A 12,263-nucleotide genomic window follows, 5' to 3' on the forward strand; every position below is an offset into this window, starting at 1 on the left:
AAGGCACTGTAGACCACATGGACTACTCTATAAATCTGTTTTTTTTTTTTAAATGAATGAATGAAAACACACTAAAGAGCCAAAATGCAGCATCTTCTGTGACTTCTAGAAAGATTTTAACCAACTTAACCTCAAAATGTCTCCAGGTTTTCACCATCATTGTAAAGTCATTTCTGAAGAGTATAATTTATTTCATGTTATTATTGATTCATTTTAAGGTAAAAAACAACAACAACCTGTCCCTCATTTGAAGGTTACGTGAATTGAACTTATTTTAATATGGTGAGACTACTCTTAAAAAAACACAAAAAAAACCAGTCAAATCAGTGTAAAACCAGGTGAGTTGGTTTTACTCTTTTCTGACATTTTCTGGTGTTTTGTGAAGGAAAACTGAGCGTGTCGAGCATAACACGTTAACCCTGTTATCCATAGGTAGACAGGCTAGAAATGTTTTAATAAATATTTTTTGGGGGGTGAAGCTTGCATACAATTGTCCCTACCTGTTGCACACAAGCAGCGTCCATTGCCCATGTCACAAGGGGATTTATGACTGATTTAAAATTAAATTGTCAACACGGTCAGTCCTGTTACAGTCAATCCTGTTACTTTATTTGGAATTGAATAGGCACTTACTATAGTCCTTTTTTTATTTAACTTCTTGAGATGGTGTATTTTATTAAGTTGAACATGTCTATGACATAATGTAAAAAAATGTGTGTATTTACACTACTCAAAAAGGTACCTAATTGGTGGAATGACCTAGCTACTAATTCAATAAAGTGATTCATAATTATTTTAGAAACAATAGGACCCCTTATATATATAGTACAGGTCAAAGGTTTGAACACACCAACTGGTTTGTGCTTAGTGGGACTATCCAGGTGACTACCTCATAAAGCTGGTTGAGAGAACACCAAGAGTGCACAAAGCTGTCATCAAGGCAAAGGATGGCTATTTGAAGAATCCAAAATCTAAAATATATTTTGATTTGTTTAACACTTTTTTGGTTACTACATGCTTCCATATGTTATTTCATAGTTTTGATGTCTTCAGTATTATTTTACAATGTAGAAAATAGTCAAAATAAAGAAAAACCCTGGAATGGGTAGGTGTGTCCAAACTTTTGACTGGTACTGTACATATAAATATGAGAAGGTGAGTTGGAGACAAATACTTTTGTTCTGTGCACAAAACACAAAGTGGACCACCTTTCGTCCAGCAACCATGTCACGATCAAGTGTGAAAACCACCCACACTATGCTGACTTGATGGATAGCATATTTCACTGTCAGGACACTGGATGAGCATTTTTGTCCCAGCACTAACACACCTGATTCAGACCATCAAGGTCCAGACAGAAGACCATTATTCGTCAATCCAGACAAAAGAAAACGGCGTCTTTGTGCTTTGGCGGAACAAAAGCCGGCACATGCAATTCCTCCCTTCTTCCTTGACATCACACAACCCTGAAAACCTAAAAGTGAGGCTGGTGGGTTGCAGGGCCTTCAAGCATGCGTGGTGACTAACTGACTAATTATTATTACCTCGGTTCAACGACGCTGAGCTGTTGATGTCGCCGGTTATGAAAGATGACTCCGACTGTTTCCTGACTGTGTCGTTCCACATCCGACGGATCCGGCTCTGCAGAGGGGGAACAACACAACTAACACATCAGTGGGGTTTTGTAACGGTAATGTGAATCAGCGCTCAAAGACTAGGTGGCCTCCAGTTAGAAAGTACAGCGCCTTTAGAAAGTCACATTTTGTGTCGTGGATTTCATTGTCATTTTATGTCAACGGTCTACACAACATACTCAAAGTAACGTCCAAGTGGAAGAAAAATGCTCTCTTTATAAAAAAAAAAGATGAATGAAAAATAAAACACTAACATACCTTGATTAGATAAGTATTCATTTGTATTCTTATTTTCAATGTGTCATTTAGGTCATTATTGTAGAGTCAATACAATGTTGTTGATCCATCCTCAGTTTTTTCCCATCACAGCCATTGAACTCTATAGCTGTTTTAAAATCCCCAATGGTCTCATGGTAAAATCCCTGAACAGTTTCCTTCCTACTCAGTTCAGAAGGATGACTCCATATTTGATGTATCTGGGTGGTTTAATACATCATTCCATAGCATAATTATTAACTAGACCATGCTTAAAGATATAGTCGATGTCAGATGTGTTATTGCTACCCATCTACCAATCACTGCCCTTCTTTGTGAGGCTTACGAAAAGCTCCCTGGTCTTTGTAGTTGAATCTGTGCTTGAAATTCAATTCTTGACTGATGGGGGACAGAGGAAAAAAAATATTTCAACCCCTATTATTTCAGTGAGTCCATGTAACTTATTATGTGATTTGCTAAGCCAGATGTTACTTCTGAACTAATTTAGATTTAAACCAAGGGGGTGAATACTTATGCAACAACTAAATTGTAGTTATTCAATTATTATTCATTTGTACAACAACAAAAAAATACTGACATTATGGAGTATTTTGTGTAGATCAATGACAAAAAGCTACAACGATATCCATTTCAACTTTTTTCAACGGAGCAAAATGTGAAAGAAGTTGAACGTGTACACTTTCTATAGGCACTGTTTCGGGTGGGCGAAGAATTGTTCACTGGCCATATAAACACACACGACACTCTATCCAAATCTCACTTTCACGCCTTCCAACTTTTATTTAGAGAGTGAGAGAACCCTACCATTGTAACCACCCAGAGCACACCTGTTTACGATGTACTTTGCTAATTACACGTTAATTTAAAAGTCTCAGAGTTGCCGATAAATTACGGCGTGTTTACGAGCGCTTCCGTTCACATGCGGTTCAGGGGGGAAAAAATAGGGGTAGTGGTAGGTTGTCAATGTGCTGCTGTATGTAATTCAAGGGTTATGGATGCTGAAATCAGTTTTCATCGTGACAGGGGCTGATGGTGTACTGTTGACTATTTGTACTGTGTACTGTTAACTATTAATTAACAATGTACTATTTGATCAAGTAAATACAATAAACATAATAAAATAAATTATCTGGTCTACACCAGGAGGTAGAATCAAGAAACAAATAAATATCAGATATACTTGTAATCAACAGAATACACTGACAGCTGAAAGAGTTGAGAAGAAAGGCGCCTCCTACCTGTGACCCTGTGGAATAGCGCCCTGGTGGGCGGGAGGCTGAGCTCTTCCCAGAGCCAATGGAACTCTCTACACTCTTGCCACTGCAGCAGTGGGTACGCAGACACTTTCCGTACTCCTTACGCACCTGTGAACCACACACACACACACGCACGCACACAAACACACATATTCCAATTCAGATGTAGTTAAATAACTACAATACTTTTGATTGTGAGATTGTGAGTTAACAACCTCACTTTTTTATGATGGTACGGGCAGTGAAATTAGCCTGCTCCCCATCTGAAAGTGCTTTGACCAACTCTTCTTAGTAAGAGGAGCTAACTTGTATCAAGCTCCTCAGAGTAAGAGTGCTGATTTAGGATCGGTTTTTGCCTTGAGATCCCAATTAACACGATTCCCAGATCAGCACTCCTTCGCTGAGATACTTTCTGTATACGGGCACTGGACCACAAGGTTAGAAGGAAACGCGTACCTTCTTCTGGAGGACACAATGGAAGATGAAGATGAACATGCCCTGCAGGGAGTTAAAGATGGTGAAGAGGTAGGCCATGATGACCGTGCTCTCGTTGACGTACATCAGGCCGAAGGCCCAGGTCAAGCCCAGCAGACAGAGCAAAGCGATGGCCCCAATCACCCACGACCTGGAAACACAACGTCGAGACAATGTCAACATTCTGGACGTCCTCAGAACTGACACAGGAGTACCAAATGAGCTCAATGACTTTTAAGTTGCGTGCCCTCACCTTTTGTTGGCTGTCATTTCCTAAAGAAATGAACGTGAATTATGCTCATCACCATACTTACAGCTGGTTAAACTACGAATTGACAGTACAGTCTGAAACGACGTAAATATGTCATTGTCCCATGAAGCTAAAGGTGGAAATGCACAAAGTGTAATAAAGGTCTTCGTCTGGTTCTACATTTCGAGACCAGATGCAGGAAGTGGTGACTGTTCTTAGACTTCCCACTTACCATTCTGTCAGTAGTACACAACTCAGAAGGAACATCGTGACTAGGTGTTCACTGAAGCACAACGCAAAGAAAGATTTCAAAGCAAACTTTCAGGTTGAAAAAGTACATATTGCAAGAATTAGTTTACAGACCTCCCCCAATCTATTTGCAACCTTGGTCTGTGAACATAGTGATGAATAATAAAGACAAACACAGGAGGAAATAAAATGCCCACCAGACAGACAAAAGTTCTGGACGAAGGGAAGGCGGGAGGGAGGAGAGAAATGAAGTGGAAAATCGACAGAGGAAACAAATCGACTCGAGATAAAATAAAAAAGGAGTGAAATTGAATTTAATCTTGTTTTTGTCTTTTGTTATCGTCTGCTCCTAGGGGACACCTAGGATTTTTCTCTCGCTCGCCTTCTCTCATGTGTTGCATCCATTACGTGTTTGAAAAGTAACAGACCAATAGACCATAGAAATAGTCTTTAAAAAACTTGAAAATGGGAGACACACTATTATTATCATCTCAGGAGTAGTAGCAGTAGAAAACTCTAGTGAAAAGTCAAGGTAACTCTCCAATATCAAATGAGTACTTGGTGTATAATGAATGTGTAAATAATAGGCGATACAGCCTGTATGACCTCAGGGCTAGCATATAAGGCATAATCACTGGAAGGCAAATTGCATGTGAACACAGTATTTTGAATGTGGTGCCCGAGGGTTGTGCCAAAGGCCTTGACAGATAATTAAGCTCTGAATACTTGTGTTAGTATAATCAGAAATACCTGTGCATTCAAAATCAAGGAATTTATGAAAACATAATTACTTTCTTCAAAGCTTAAATTGCACAGTACATGACTGCGTCCCTCGTGACAAACCGGGAGATTTGGTTCTGGGTTCGGAGATGACTTCCAAGAGAAGTGCACCTACTGTAGAGAATATTGATGTGTGGTACTATGTCTGTATGCATTCCCTACGACTTGACCGAGAGCGTCACTTAACATTTAGTAAAGGCAGGAGGTGATATCAACATTACTCATTACTTTGTTGTGAGAAAATGAATGGCTAATGAACGGTGTGTCATAAATATGATGGTCCATTTTACTTACTTGATCTCAGGTTCGTAATCCTCATAGCTGACCGGAATAATCAAAATAAATGAAAAACATCCAATTAAATCAATAATCAAACAAAACACCAAAGCAAACATTAAAAGAAAAATGATTTTGAAAGCTACATGCTTACATTTACACACGTTGCCAAAAGTATGTGGACACCTGGTTGTCGAACATCTTATTCAAAATTATGGACATTAATATGGAGTTGGTCCACCCTTTGTAGCTATAACAGCCTCCACTCTTCTGGGAAGGCTTTCCACTAGATGTTGGAACATTACTGCGGGGACTTGCTTCCATTCAGCCACAAGAGCATTAGTGCGGTCAGGCACTGATGTTGGGCGATTAGGCCTGGCTCGCAGTTCCAATTCATCCCAAAGGTGTTAGGTGGGGTTGAGGTCAAGGCTCTGCGCAGGCCAGTCAAGTTCTTCCACACCGATCTCAACAACCAATTCTGTATGTTGCTTTGTGCACGGGGGCATTGTTATCCTGAAACAGGAAAGGGCCATCCCCAAACTGTTGCCACAAAGTTGGAAGCACATAATCGTCTAGAATCGTGTTGTATGCTGTAGCGTTAAGATTTCCCTTCACTGAAACTAAGGGGTCTAGCCCGAACCATGAAAAACAACCCCAGACCATTATTCCCCCTCCATCAAACTTTACAGTTGGCACTGTGCATTCAGGCAGGTAGCATTCTTCCTGGCATCCGCCAAACCCAGATAGGTCCGTCGGACTGCCAGATAGTGAAGAGTGATTCTTCACTCCAGAGCACGCATTTCCACTGCTCCAGAGTCCAATGGCTGCGAGCTTTACACCACTTCAGCCGACGCTTGGCATTGTGCATGGTGATATTGTGTGAAATTGATATTGTGTGATATTTCATGAAATTCCCAACAAACTGTTATAGCGCTGACGTTGCTTCCAGAGGCAGTTTGGAACTCGGTAGTGAGTGTTGCAACCGAGGACAGACAATTTTTACGCGCTACGAGCTTCAGCGGTCCCATTCTGTGAGCTTGAGTGGCCCACCAGCTCTAGCTCTTGTCTATGGAGAACGCATGGCTGTGTGCTCAATTTTATACACCTGTCAGCAACAGGTGTGGCTGAAATAGCCAAATCCACTAATTTGAAGGGGTGTCCACATACTTTTGCATATATAGTGTAGTTAAAGGAGAGAGCTCAGGGGGACTACCACAGACACAAACAAAGACAAACAGGAAATATTAAAAAAATGGCTGATCAAATAAAACACTATACTGATTACATCCGACGTATCTCCAGCCAGAATCCTCTTGCTCTCACTCGTATTTTGTGAGTGAGTTGCAGGTGCTAAACCTAATTATCTCGGGCGTTTCCAATCCTCAATAAATACAGGTGGGTGTCGGCCTCAATCGTAATAAATGGTCCAGGTGCGATGGCAAAAATAAATGTATGAAATTACTGGGGCCAACCATTAAACATAATTTTCCCAGTTCTATCTTAATGACCTGTTGGGGGAGGCACTTCATCAAGCTGGTTTACCCCTAGACGGTCAGAGAGACGAGGGTGCAGAAAAAAAAGAGGGAAATATTGACCTGGAACTATGGACATTTTGCAAAGGGATGGACGACTCGAACAGTGGAAATTGGATAGAGATGCCAGAGGACATAATAAAAGTAGTAGGGAGGACATGAACAGGACATAAATAGAATATTTATCATATCTTTCCTGGTTTGTATATTTCAACGTAATGAGTACTGGATCTGGACACCGTTGCTTTCCACATCTGCAACTAAGAATTGATGATGATTGTCATTTTCCCGTGAGGGCTATCTTGGAAGAACATGGTTCAAGGAAGTATATATCCCCAACAATGTCCTCCTGCTTTCACTCTGGAAAAGTTCAAAATATGTACTTTATATGAAGCCTTTCTGCATTGTTATTTAAAAACGTCTTTCAAAAGTGCATCATTTATTCCTGCATTTGATTATTTATTTATTTAAGTTGAGAAACTCTCCTAATTAATCCCGTACCACTTTCAGTCCTACAGACCTGGGCCCATTGCCAAAATAGCTTAAGTAGCTCCCGCTGAGCCAGTGAATACCCTCGCAATGATGCCACTCGAGTGACACGCTCAATGGTTCCACCGCCGCAAAAAGAGCACTTGTGCGCATTCACCGGAAAACGAGGGAAAAGCGTTCATTGTGTTAATAGTCGGGTATAAATATCAAAAATGAAAAGAAGCTGAGGAGTAAAGTGTTCTAATACAACAACCACATTAAATTGGCACCAATTTCCTTTTTAGAAAAGAGACAAAAGAGACAATTCTGAGAGGTGATATGCATTTCAAAGCTGATCGCAATTGGTCAATTGAGTCGCCTTTCACCTCGGCATAAAAGAGTCTCATTGGCGAGTTGAAAGGAAAGAAGAAATGCTGTGATCTACTCAGCGGGATGCTAATTGTTTAACTAAAGCCATGCATCTGAAAAATGTTAATTACCTGAAATTGTTTACTTCAGATATACATTTAGAGCATTTGATGCAGGAACAGGATCGTTTTAAAAGCAACGATACCATCTTAATTTGCATATTCTTTCAGGGTCTATTGTAAGGGGATTCCTCAACATGTAACGAACTCCTCAATTTATTTGCCATGAGGCATATACAGTACATCTACTCCATGTGCTTTAAACAGTCATGAAAGAGTTGTGTCATGAAAAAGCGCACATTTCTCAGCATCTTGTGGACTGCAGTCATGAACGCTCAGCCATTTCCCAGACAAAGTTTAGTAAAAGTTTGAGTCAGAGAGGAGAACGGCATCCAATTTGTGCCAAAAGGAACAACGAAGCTAAATCTTAGAGTACCAATACCAGTGGGGGCGAAAATACAACGGGTTACGCCAACACAGCACACCACAAACAGATGAGGAATTGCTAAACTACTGCCACGTGGGAAAGAGTACTATGTTTAAAGGGAAGGGTAATGGGGTCCACACGCAATACAGTATATGTGAAGACATAATAGTGCAGTCCTCTGTAGAAATACGTTACATCTTACCAGTGCCATTCCACAATAATGATTCCATCATAATAACGATAGCTACCACGAGGAAGAAAATATGAAAGAAAAAGAATAAGGGGTTAAAAACTAAACCAAAAATGATTCAATAAGACAGAAAGGGCACCATGCAGTAGTAATCTAAAGAAAAGAAAGTGAGAGAGTGAGTGAGTGAGTGAGTGAGTGAGTGAGTGAGTGAGTGAGTATGGAACATTCATTACAAAACAAAGCAAAGTGATGAAATGAATGAAGTTTGACGTCAAAATATAAAGAGCACAAAATATAAGAGAAAGATCCTACTTAATTACCAACTAGCAGGAGTCGAGACGTAAAAATACTAAAATATCTCTATCAATTTTACATTGTTAGTAGCAGCCCACGTTGTTAGTAGCAGCTCACGTTGTTAGTAGCAGCCCACGTTGTTAGTAGCAGCTCACATTGTTAGTAGCAGCCCACATTGTTAGTAGCAGCCCACGTTGTTAGTAGCAGCTCACGTTGTTAGTAGCAGCCCACATTGTTAGTAGCAGCCCACATTGTTAGTAGCAGCCCACATTGTTAGTAGCAGCTCACATTGTTAGTAGCAGCCCACGTTGTTAGTAGCAGCCCACGTTGTTAGTAGCAGCCCACGTTGTTAGTAGCAGCTCACATTGTTAGTAGCAGCCCACATTGTTAGTAGCAGCCCACGTTGTTAGTAGCAGCTCACGTTGTTAGTAGCAGCCCACGTTGTTAGTAGCAGCCCACGTTGTTAGTAGCAGCCCACGTTGTTAGTAGCAGCCCACGTTGTTAGTAGCAGCCCACATTGTTAGTAGCAGCCCACATTGTTAGTAGCAGCCCACATTGTTAGTAGCAGCCCACATTGTTAGTAGCAGCCCACATTGTTAGTAGCAGCCCACGTTGTTAGTAGCAGCTCACGTTGTTAGTAGCAGCCTAAATCGTATCGAACCTGATGATTTGGAACTGATGTGCTACAGTCCATTCAAAAGTAACGAAGAGTGTAGCCATATTTTGACAAACTGTCAGGGCAGAGGGGAAGCATTGGACACACTGACCATGTCTGCATCCCAAATTCCCTTTATAGTACACTACTTTTGCCCAGGGCTCATAAGGCTCTGCACAATAATAGGGTGCTATTTGGGACGTAGTCCTGGTGAATGAGATACATAAATCTAGAGGTAGGTCTATCAGACGCCAGAGCTGGGAGAGAAGGGGTCGTGACATTTATGGTGTGGTCTGAGAGACAGTCCGCAGGTGAGGTTTCTGATTGGCCAAGGTAGACTAGTGTGATAAATCCTATGATGCAGAGAACGAACGCAAGTCAATATTCTCTCCACAGACAAACAAGGCAATGCATCTAAAAGGAACCATCTATAACTCATTCACAGTATTCTTAGACGAAATCGTAACACTTGCTTGATAAACGGCTAGGGAGTGTTCAAAAATCTTGTCTTTACTAAACTTTAAAATGTAAACATTTAAAAAAAAATGGTTTGCTTAAATTTCTCCAGTCGCCTTTAAAAACACTCAGTTGGTGATGATTATCTACTCAATAACCCGTTAGGTTCAAAATCAGGTCACAGTATCAACAGCTGTTGTCAAACATGTTAGCACTAAGATGGTTGACCTACTGTACAGGAAAACAGTGCATTCGGAAAGTATTCAAACCTCTTGCCTTTTTCCACATTTTGTTACAGCCTTATTCTATAATTGATTAAATATTTACATTTTTGTATCAATCTACACATAATACGCCATATTGACAAAGCGAAAACAGTTGTTTATTAAAGTTTTTGCTAATATTTTAATTCATTTTCTTACATAAGTATTCAGACCCTTTGCTATGAGACAGTTGAATCCTGTTTCCATTGATCATCCTTGAGATGTTCCTACAACTTGATTGGAGTCAACCAGTGGTCAATTTAATTGATTAAGACATGATTTGGAAAGACACACACACCTTTCTATATAAGTTCCCACAGTTGACAGTGCATGTCAGAGAAAAAAACCAACCCATGAGGTCGAAGGAATTGTCCGTAGAGCTCCGAGACAGGATTGTGTCAAAGTAAAGGGTCTGAATACTTATGTAAATGTGATATTTCCGTTTTTATAGAAACCCGTTTTTGCTTGGTCATTATTGGGTATTGTGTGTAGATTGATGAGGTAAAAAAACAATTAATTTTATAATCCGGCTGTAACATAGGCTCTCAATAATCCTGCAACAAGAGGAAATGTGAATTATTATGTGGATTATAATATTGGATTTTTGTAGGGGTGCTACTTTTTTTGTAAGGAAAAATCAGTGGAAGTGGAAATTACAAACTTCAGAAGCCTTTTTAAATCTCAAACACACTATAAGTGTAACAAGGAAAGTTCTCCTGCAACAGGGCGCTCACATTAAGATCCTAGAATGAAACAAAAGCAAGCTAAACTGATGGTCATTCTTGCTGTAATAAGAGTCCATAGTCGCAGAGGCACGACAGTATTCATGGCCCATTATTACATATAATCATATTTACTAACCTGGTTTTAACTGGTTGTTATTGAGTCGCGGATGTATGCACAGCTCTGGGCTTTAAACTCTGTCACACCAACATGTCTCAGACTGCTATCAATGGTATCCAACAGATTACTATTGATTCTGATACAGACGGTCCTGTCCAGTCGAGTGTTTACCCAGCTCTCCCATCAGCTCGGGATTACAATTTAGACAGGGATGTCACTCGGAGTTCACAGAGCAGGCATCCTCTGGAAAACTGACCTCAACACCTGCTAGAATGCGAACTATATAATGTGTGTGTGTGTGTGTGTGTGTGTGTGCATAGGAATAAAGCGAGAAAGAGTGTGAGGCGGGTTGTGTAAAGTATGTGTGTGTGGGTGTGTATGTGCACACTTGCTGAGAGTACAAGGCCAGCAGAGGCTCACTCCACTCTGACAAAAGCAGTGACAAGACGCTCGAGATGGTGCCACTAGTATCACCGCCTTAAAACACACCGATGCCACCAGTGTCTTCAAACAGGAGGACAGGTAAAACATAGAAAACAACTGGAGGATTTAGGACTGGTAGAGGCAGAGAAATGACTTTAGCCTAGCCACAAAATAAGTCTACCCTGACACCTGGTTGTAATTACACCAAGTCAACACCACAAAAATGCTGTGTCATTGTATTGACACGGCTCCTAGAGGAGAAAAGGCCCCACTGTGTCATTATGCACTAATGTTAAAAGAAACGACCAACAAATTACCTTGAATTACACCACATAATGAACACATAACACCAGCAAAGATGGGCATAAAACACAGATATGATTCAAATTTAAATGAACTAAGTCTAGGAATGACCTAACCTTCAACATGCTATCCAATTGTTATTGTGGTGATATCACAATAGATGGTTATTTTGTTTCCCAAAGCACAGTGAGTCACAAGTCATAGACTGTTCTCTCTGCTACTGCATGGTAAGCGGTACCGGAGCGCCAAGTCTAGGTCCAAAAAGCTCCCTAACAGCTTCTACCCCCAAGCCATAAGACAGCTGAACAATTAATAAAATGGCCACCTGGACTATTTGCATTGACACCCCCCTTGTTTTTACACTGCTGCTACTCACTGTTTATTATCTAGACGTAGTCACTTTAGCCCTACCTACATGTACAAATTACCTTGATTAACCTGTGCCCCCGCACATTGACTCTATTGGTACCCCCTGTATATAGCCTCGTTATTTTATTGTGTTACTTTAGTTAATTTAGTAAATATTTTTCTTAACTATTTATTGAACTGCATTGTTGTTTAAGGGCTTGTAAGTAAGCATTTCACTGTAAGGTCTACCTGTTATGTTACAAATAACATTTGATATTAAAACACATTTATTTATACTTATTAATTGTCACTCATAAATTGCAATGCCAGTTAATCTTTTGCGCTCAATCAGGGTCACACAGAGTGTTTCTTGGTGTTCTTACACAAATCTACTTTGAAACAAAAGTATACACCTCACACACATGGTTATGGGCTTAA

General features: G+C 40.3%; 1 protein-coding gene across 2 annotated transcripts in view; it reads right to left on the minus strand.

Annotated features, from left to right (window-relative positions):
• The window catches only part of LOC139378979 (adhesion G protein-coupled receptor L3-like), a 300,766-nt gene that overhangs the window by 11,807 nt on the left and 276,696 nt on the right, over nt 1-12,263 (minus strand). For both annotated transcript variants that reach the window (XM_071121642.1, XM_071121641.1), the window contains exons 19-21: nt 3,623-3,791; nt 3,149-3,274; nt 1,545-1,641 (exon numbers count right to left, since the gene is read on the minus strand). In XM_071121642.1, coding sequence (XP_070977743.1) covers nt 1,545-1,641; nt 3,149-3,274; nt 3,623-3,791 — 392 coding nt within the window. The remainder of the gene's footprint in view (nt 1-1,544; nt 1,642-3,148; nt 3,275-3,622; nt 3,792-12,263) is intronic.

Source organism: Oncorhynchus clarkii, chromosome 21, assembly GCF_045791955.1.
Source record: "Oncorhynchus clarkii lewisi isolate Uvic-CL-2024 chromosome 21, UVic_Ocla_1.0, whole genome shotgun sequence".
NCBI classification, from domain to species: Eukaryota; Metazoa; Chordata; class Actinopteri; order Salmoniformes; family Salmonidae; genus Oncorhynchus; species Oncorhynchus clarkii.